Source organism: Pongo abelii, chromosome 1 (genome assembly GCF_028885655.2).
Source record: "Pongo abelii isolate AG06213 chromosome 1, NHGRI_mPonAbe1-v2.0_pri, whole genome shotgun sequence".
Classification (NCBI taxonomy): Eukaryota; Metazoa; Chordata; class Mammalia; order Primates; family Hominidae; genus Pongo; species Pongo abelii.
Genome location: NC_071985.2, coordinates 90,087,799 through 90,096,735, shown reverse-complemented (window position 1 = coordinate 90,096,735; position 8,937 = coordinate 90,087,799). Strand labels below are relative to the sequence as shown.

The window sequence follows — 8,937 nt, the reverse complement described above, 5'->3', positions numbered from 1 at the left end:
ATAAACCTGTTTCCCCAACACCTGCAACATAATTTATTCCAGACTTTCTCATTCAAACTGCTTACATGTGTATCTCCAATATGGCTATAGTTGTAACAAGCACGTTAAAAAAAAGGAAACTTGTCTATCAACAGGCATCTCTATTGGTTTTATTTTTTGAGACAGAGTTTCACTGTCACCCAGGCTGGAGTGCAGTGGTGCAATTTTGGCTCACTGCAGCCTCCACCTCCCAGGTTCAAGTGATTCTCCTGTCTCAGCCACCTGAGTAGCTGGGTCTGCAGGCTCACGCCACCATGCCCAGCTAATTTTTGTATTTTTAGTAGAGACAGGGTTTCACCATGTTGGCCAGGCTGGTCTTTAACTCCTGACCTCAAGTGATATGCCCACCTTGGCCTCCCAAAGTACTGGGATTATAGATGTGAGCCACTACACCTGGTCAATTGGCTTTAAACTAATGTAATATAAGCATGTTAATTAAAAGATAATAGATGATAATTAAAATGGAGTAAAAAACAAGCATGATTCTTTGCATAATTTCTTAAACTTCTTTCTGCTTTTCTATTTTTACTGCTAATATTCCTAACATCTCATCTCAGTATTTGCTGACCTACTGACTGCTCCTTCTGCCTTTCTAATGTATAGTGAATACTGTTGAATAACAGTATTTTATAGCGCTTTCATATCACTCTGTTCCTTAAGGATTTAATGGCTCTCCACAGTTTATCAAACAAATTCTAATTCTTGCCTGGGAGTCACAATTATTTCACATCTTGTTTCCCAATTATGTAAGATTCAAGAGGCAGGAATTGTAAAGTTTTTCCATATTTCTCAGTGATAATGTTTTTGTGTGCAAAATTAATTTTGTAATTTAATTTGCAAATTATAAATCTAAAAAATTTGCCAAAATTTACCACCAACTCGTCTATGTTTATAGGGATAATGTTTGTAACTTGGGAAAGTGTCGTCAAAGTAGTATGTACTTTTTTTTTTTTTTTTTTGAGACAGAGTCTTGCTCTGTCGCCCAGGCCGGAGTGCAGTGGCATGATCTGGGCTCACTGCAACCTCCGCCTCCCAGGTTCACGCCATTCTCCTACCTCAGCCTCCTGAGTAGCTGGGACTACAGGCATCCGCCGCCATGCCTGGCTAATTTTTTGTATTTTTAGTAGAGACAGGGTTTCACCATGTTAGCCAGGATGGTCTTGATCTCCTGACCTCGTGTTCCGCCTGCCTTGGCCTCCTAAAGTGCTGGGATTACAGGTGTGAGCCACCACGCCCGGCTTTTTTTTTTTTGAGACAAAGTCTTGATCTTGTCCCCTAGGCTGGAGTGCAATGGTGTGATCTCAGTTCACTGCAACCTCCACCTCCTGGGTTCAAGCAGTTCTCCTGCCTCAGCCTCCCGAGTAGCTGGGATTACAGGTGCCTGCCACCCTACCCAGCTAATTTTTGTATTTTTAGTAGAGACAGGGTTTCACTGTGTTGGCCAGGCTGGTCTCGAATTCCTGATCTCAGGTGATCTGCCTGCCTCAGCCTCCCAAAGTGGTGGGATTACAGGCGTGAGTCACCACACCCGGCTAATATGTACATTTTTTTTTTTGAGACGAAGTCTCGGTCTTGTCCCCCAGGCTGGAGTGCAATGGCACAATCTCATTAGTAGTATGTACATTTTTAAGAAGGCAGCCTTAGTTTAGGGATGCTGTTTAAAAAAGCAACTCTTAAAGCTAAAAAATACAACATATAGTATGAAGAGAAGTAAAAAACAAAGTGAAGCTCCCTAATATATTGATACGAGAAAATACCAAAAATGTTAAATGAAAAAACAAAGGTACAAAATTGTTAAATAGTATGGTTTCATTTGTGTATAAAGGGAGATAGAGAATGGCACAGTCATATCAGCTTGTGTATATGTGTGTGTGTATATATATATATATATATAAAATTTCTGGAAGGATGTAAGAAAGTTGGTAACAGTGGTTACCTGTTTAGGGGAAGATGATAGGAACTGGGTGGCTGATGAAAGGGTGGAAAGATTTGTCACAGAATAGCTTTTTATATTTACTGATTTTTGAACTATATGCATTTACTATTTATTGAAAACATGAATTTAAAATGCAAAAAAGTACATATTTTAATCAAAGGCACAGTAACGTCACTCTACCCAATTATTCTTAGCATATGACAAGCAAAATATTGTATTGTTAATGTAATCATTGTATCATTATAATATATATAAAGTACTATTCTTTTATCTGTATATTACATGTAAAATATCTAGAACAGTGACAGTCACATGGCAGGTGCTCAATAAATATTGCTATAATTAGCAAGAGATAAAAGGCTGCAATCAAAAACAGAATAAGGGAGCTACTTGCTTTCTATCATTTTCACAGCAGTTTAGGTCCTCATATATATCCTATGAAAAATATGTGCTTCTTTTTTTCTTTCTTTTTTTTTGAGACGGAGTCTCACTCTGTCGCCCAGGCTGGAGTGCAGTGGCGCGATCTCGGCTTACTGCAACCTCCGCCTCCCGGGTTCAAGCAATCCTCTGCCTCAGCCTCCAGAGTAGCTGGGATTACAGGCACCTGCCACCATGCCCGGCTAGCTTTTTTTTTTTTTCCCAATAGTAGATGTTTATTTTGTAATTAAAAATTATTACTGGAAGGAAGATATGTACTTTGGTGGGGTGCCTGCATGGGTGAACAAGAACATGAGAGTGTCCAAGAAATAAATGACCAAGTCAAGAAGCTCTCATAGAGATTTATTTAGTGTGAGAAATATGAGAACAATAGTTGTAAAGAACAAATCAATAACCCACAGTGTGCATTTTGGAAAACCAAATAACTTCTTCAAATTTCTGAGTACACAGAGACTGCCTGGGAATTTAAATGTCTAAGGAAAATGGGAGATGATTAAGAGTTGGTGTGGCCTAGTCACACCAACATGTATTTATTACATCCCGCTCCTTTCTAGTTGAGGAAAGAAAGCTGCTGTGGGGAGAGGAGGGATAAATACTGAAGGGATTTACTAAACAAATGTCCATCACAGAGTTTTCTTTTCTTTTTTTTTTTTTTTTTTGAGACAGAGTCTTGCTCTGTCACCCAGGCTGGAATGAAGTGGTATGATCTCAGTTGACCGCAACCTCCACCTCCTAGGTTCAAGCGATTCTCATGCCTCAGCCTCCCGAGTAGCTGTGACTATAGGCGCATGCTACCATGCCAGGCTAATTTTTGTATTTTTATTAGAGACGGGGTTTTGCCATGTTGGCCAGGCAGGTCTCGAACTCCTGGCCTCAGATGATCTGCCCACCGCAGCCTCCCCACAGTGCTGGGATTACAGGCATGAGCCACTCCACCCAGCCCAGAGTTTTCATTTGTTCCTTAAAAGAATTAAGCTGGAAAGGCAAGGACAATTATGAGCACAACTATAGTCAAGTTGAGAAGACCTCAAAAAAGTCAAGTTTAGACTTTCGGATTTTCCATAGAAGAGAAAAAGATACTAGGTTTTAGGGTAGAGACAGCCAAATCCAAAGAGTAGCTGCAGGGGGAAGGTGCTGTTAGAAGGAGGATATAGACACATTCTCTGGGGGCAACATACAGTGACTGACCCATGCACACAAAGGGGGCCTTAGCGAAACTGCAGAGGACTGATCCTTAAACCAATCACATCTTTGCCAATCTCTGTCACCTGTGGAAAAACAAACAGAGGAACAAGTTAGAGATTTGTAAGGTTGAGAACCCTAGAAAATGTATTCCCTATACCCCTCAGTGGGCATAGTAGACAGGTATTGGGGTGTTCATCACTGACTGGCCAAGAGCAGTGGGGAGACGCTCTAGCTTTCTCCAGTGTCACTGCCTCAGGGAGCAGGGGACAAGCACAAGATTTTTCCCCTTCGCTCAATATCCCAGATACATTTATTGAGGACAGTACTTACTGTGGTGACCCTGCAGATTTGACCTTTGAACTCAGGGGAATAGCAGGCCCCACTGAGTGGACACTTTTCTACTGGCTTTCCACGGTAGATGGGCCGATATGATGCAGCACAGATGTCAAAGGGGTTGTGCATGTCATAATTGAGCTGGTAGGCATCTGTGGGATTCTTCTCACAGGCAGACAGGATTTTTCGGGTCTAGGGGAAGGAAGGAGTATTTAGGAGGACAGAAAGCTGCAGACAACACCTCAAAGGATCCCAACACCATGGTTTGGTAGTTCCGTTGATGTGAGATACAACTGTACTGGGTGAAAAGAGGTCCCAACCTCTGTACTGGATGTATGTGAAGGGTTAACGATCACTATTCCTATTGTATCAAACTTTCCCCTTCTCAATACAAAAGTGGCTCCATAATCTAGACCCACATTCTTCCACCAACTCTAGAGATTATCAGGGTCAGGTCCTAGAAAGGGTTAAAACAGACTTCCATCACCCAAAAATAATGCATTTGGAGGACACAAATAATGAGATGTGTATGTGAAGCTTTGTGGTGGTTGTGATGGGATATCTGGAGCTTAAGGACAGGACTAGAGTTACTTTCAGCTGTAGTGGAGCTATTCTAGGTTGCACGGCACTCTTAGACGAGTGCCATGTCTCAATAAACTATTAATTTTCCAGGAACAAAGGAAACACCAAGTCAGGAAGTAAAAAGAGGGTAGCATTCTGTTGGCTCTTTTTGTTGAATGTTGTTATTTATTGCTTTGTTTCAGAGGCAAGGACCTTGGTCTGCTCCCTCCATGTAAGAGCTGATCTGGCTTCCCTATGGTCACTGAAGGAGTTCCATCTACCTGTTGGGCCACCTCAGGCTTGGGCCCGAGTTCTAGTAGGCGCCGAGCAAAGGTGGCAGCTGTCTTGAAGTTCTTGAGCTTGAAGAAGAGATTGAGGGCTGTACGCAGCACCAGGATCATGTGCACAGGCTGCAGGTTTGAGTGGGTAAAATAGGCTGCCATCTGGTGGACAGAAAAAGGAACACATGCCAGGTTGATGTTACACCTGGTAGAAGTCACTTCTAAGCTGCTACACATGCATAAAAAACACAACACAGGATGATGGGCTATAAAGCTGAGAGGTCTTCTACCTCCTAGGTATGGAGGACTGGTGAGATGAGGAAGTAGGGTGAAGAAATGTATCCTCCCCTCATAGAAATGAAGGGCCTAAATTTCTCTTCGTCCCCACTCAGATCTGGGTTTGAAATTAAAGAATTCAAACCTAGTGAAGGGTGAAGGGAAGGACGTCTCTGTTGTGCTCAGGGTCCTATAGATCTTACCTCACAGATGCGCTTCTGCTGTTCTAGAGTCTCTTTGGGCAGCTTCTTCCTTTCTATCTCCATGGACAAACCCACAATGTATTCACGGCAAATGGTGATGAGCTGCTGGGCCTGTAGAGGGGGCAGAAGGTCAGGATACAGAGACAAGAATGTGGAAGTGCCCAAAACTGGGAAAGTGGCTAGACCCTCCTACCTCTGCAATCTCTTGTTTATTGTCCACAACAAGAAGTGGCACACTGAGAAGGATGGAACGGAATTTTTCCACAGCCTCCTCAAATTTGCCAACTGTGGTGAGCTGGTAGCACAGCTGCAACCGTTGGATGAGGTCATTAAGCTTCAGGCCCACAGCTGGTACACCATTCTTCAGCCCTGCATCCTTCCTGGAAAGGGAAAAGTAGGAAGAAGACAGGACAGTCAGTACCCAACTAGGACCCGATTTCCTTTTCTGGCAAACATCCTCATAGCTACCCTTCTGTCTCCTGTCAAAGTAGCTGGGGAAGAGGATGACAGCAGGTGTAAACCAACCCCATAGAGTAACAAGCCAAAGATCTTTTTCTACTGGGAAACCCTAGCTCTGAGAGAATTCTGACTATGTCACTGAGGCTACCATCTGAAATATCGACCACAACTTGGAACAGATGAAAGCAAAGAGCAAGGGGCCTTACCAGTTGCGATTAGGATAGCCATACATGGAGGGTAGGCAGGGCAGAGCCTGATAGGTTGTGCGGCCTCGGGCGTATGTCTGTAGGAACAGTTGCTTGTAGGGGCCAAACTGGATTACCCCTACTTGGTCATGAAGGAGCTGGAACAGAAGGAAAGAAACAAGGATTTTGGCCCTGCTGCATAAAAAGCTACTTTTCCTTGGGCAAGGTAATTAATTTCTCTGTTCATGTTTCCTCATCCGTAAAATACACTTAATTGTAAGACCTACCTCATTTAATAATACCTATTAAAGTGTTTAGGATACTGCCTGGCACACAGTGAACATTAAATAAACATTAGCAGTTATTGCAGTGTTATCATTATTGTTGTTACTATAGCAATACTGGCTTAGTGTTCAAAACAGACCCCTGCTTGGAAAGGGGTACTTATCTCACTGATGTGAGCCAGAAAGCAAGCTATAAATGGGTGGAAGATGACTGAGGGATCTGCCCTAAGAGATTACTAGGCCAAGTGGAAGGCAGATAACAGGAAGGCAAGTGTACTTAACAAAGATAAAGAGTTTTCATGAAAAATACACACCTTTGCCCTTATGGGTAGGATAATTTCACTTGATTAAAATGAGTCAACCATCTCCCTGGGACCCTGGGCTAGGCACACTCAAGAGGAAAAGCCAAGGTTACTTACCCGCATGGCTGTTTCAAAAGAGCCTGCCAGGATGTGATCAACTGGAAGCTGAGAGTTATTACACCAGATCTAACAAGAAACAAAAAAACCCAAGCCAAGTGAAACTTTGTCCCTTCTCTATTCTCCTCTGTAACTATAGTAGAAAAGTAGCCAACACCTGTTATATACTAATCGAGTATTAGCCACTCATCCCTGCCGTGCTGGGTTTCTTTCTGCTTACCTGAGTTGGACTTGTTCCCTTGGTTGGGGGCACAAAGAAACCATCTTCAGCCCCACCAGCTGCCCCAGGGGATATATCCTAGGGGAAAAACAAAAATTGAGTATTGAGTAATTTTTTTTTTTTTTTTTTGAGACAGGGTCACACTCTGTCACCTAGACTGGAGTACAGAGGCATGATCTCGGCACACTGCAACCTCTGCCTCCCATGCTCAAGCAATCCTCCAACCTCAGCCTCCCGAGTAGCTGGGAACGCAGGCATGAGTCACCACACCTGGCTAATTTTTGTATTTTTTTGTACAGATGGGGTTTTGCCATGTTGCCCAGGCTGGTCTCCAACTCCTGAGTTCAAGTGATCTGCCTGGCTCAGCCTCCCAAAATGCTAGCATTACAGGCGTGAGCCACTGTGCCCAGCCAAATTGAGTAATTTTTTAAGCCATTCAAGCACTTTCTTCTGTTGAATCTAGAACACAACCATTTACATTGTTCCCTGCCCCCACTGAGGAAGAGGGGTGATAGTTGTGGGAGAAGGCTGCCAAAATAGGAGCCACCTCACCAGTGACAAAATGACATATCAAAAACTCCAATTCAGATGAAACAGCTTGCTACCTTCTCATAAGCTGCTGCTGGCAGAACGCTGATTACCTCATTCTTCTTTCTTTCAAATGGGAGTTAAGCATCAAATTAGAGATAAGTCCTACATCCTCTCCTCTTTGAGCATATCAGGAGAGATGGAAGTGACAAGGCCACTAATGTTGACTCTCTCATTCTTCCTGCTTCTTTTACTTTTTAAAATAGAGACAGGGTCTTGCTATGTTGCCCAGGCTGGTCTTGAACTCCTGGGCTCAAGCAATTGTCCTGCCTTAGCCTCCCAAAGTGCTGGGATTACAGGCATAAGTCACCGTGCCCAGCCATCTTCCTTCTTTGAAATGGGAGATAAGCATCAGACTAGAAGGAGGGTCTAGTCCCCTTCCCAGAAGGGCTGACCTTAGGATAGTGGTAGGGGATAGGATAGGAGAACTTAGGATAGTGGTAGGGGACAATAAGGCCTCTGGCTTCCACAGGGAGATATGGAGAGAACCTTCTAAGAGTACGAATTCCACATACCAGCTCAGGAGGGAGCTCCAGATCTTCTTCTACATCCCAGCCACCTCCTTCTTCCTGTCCCTTGCCAAGAGCATCATCCCCCAAACCTTCTGTAGCCTCCACAAACCCATCTGTAAGGAAAATTCAAGCTCAAAGCAGATTTGGGCAGTGGCATAATCTTAGCCAAAGGAAGTAAAATCAATCCTAGTTCGTTTCATGGCCTGGAAGTCTGCAGAGCTAGCTACCTACAACCCAGTCCCAATCCAAGGTGTCCATCGCCCCAGAACAGTCTTAAAACAGCACTTTTACCTTCATCCAACTGCAGCTCTGCATCCTCTCCCCAGCCCTCTGTACCAACGGTGTCAATGTCAATGTCAGCAGCCAGTGCTCCTCCCTTCCCTACAGAGGGAAGGAACAGAACGGAACTGGTTATAGTCCAGCAAGTCTGAGATACGGCCTTTTCTGTAGGCAGGTTAAATCCTTTCAAAAACAGGTGCCAAGCTTCTGCCTACTTACTATTTATTTTTGTGTATTATTTATTTTTGTGGTATATATGTTATGCTAACTTGCAGTAGCTTTCACAGAGGGAGGGAATAGAAGACAGATGGAAGGAACTGGCCTTCCTGCTACCAAAAACTGGCTCTTAAATAATTTGTACTTACCAGCCTTTGGCTACCAACTCTTGAATTTCTTCCTGAGCGCTTTGCTAAGCTACCACCACTGCAATGTGTACAGGGCATCAGGCATAGGGTAGATAGAGGAGGTGGAGGAAAGAGTGGGGTTCGGCACAAAATGCTCAAGAGTCTGTTGACACATGCTCTTACTCATGTGAATGAACTAGGAGACCCAGAAAACAGGAGGAGGTTAAGGGTGGAAGTGGTGGAGGGTGATAGCACACATCTGCCTATACCCACATACCGGAATTACAGGTAGTTGAATTAGTACCTTTAAGATTGTATGTCATGAATGATAAAATACTGAACAAAGAACATGACTACATATATAGTAAAACCTAAGAAAATACACCAAAATATTA

The 8,937-nt window shown here is 43.5% G+C and overlaps 1 protein-coding gene across 3 annotated transcripts in view; it reads right to left on the bottom strand.

Annotated features, from left to right (window-relative positions):
• Positions 1 to 2,734: 2,734 nt before the first annotated feature.
• Positions 2,735 to 8,937, bottom strand: part of COPA (COPI coat complex subunit alpha) — a 53,513-nt gene continuing 47,310 nt past the window's right edge. For 2 of the 3 annotated variants that reach the window (XM_009241836.4, XM_054533731.2), the window contains exons 24-33: positions 8,211 to 8,300; positions 7,923 to 8,032; positions 6,820 to 6,897; positions 6,600 to 6,668; positions 5,918 to 6,054; positions 5,446 to 5,632; positions 5,253 to 5,363; positions 4,774 to 4,935; positions 3,929 to 4,123; positions 2,735 to 3,681 (exon numbers count right to left, since the gene is read on the bottom strand). In XM_009241836.4, coding sequence (XP_009240111.2) covers positions 3,622 to 3,681; positions 3,929 to 4,123; positions 4,774 to 4,935; positions 5,253 to 5,363; positions 5,446 to 5,632; positions 5,918 to 6,054; positions 6,600 to 6,668; positions 6,820 to 6,897; positions 7,923 to 8,032; positions 8,211 to 8,300 — 1,199 coding nt within the window. In that variant the 3' untranslated portion in view covers positions 2,735 to 3,621. 3 annotated transcript variants of the gene reach the window in all.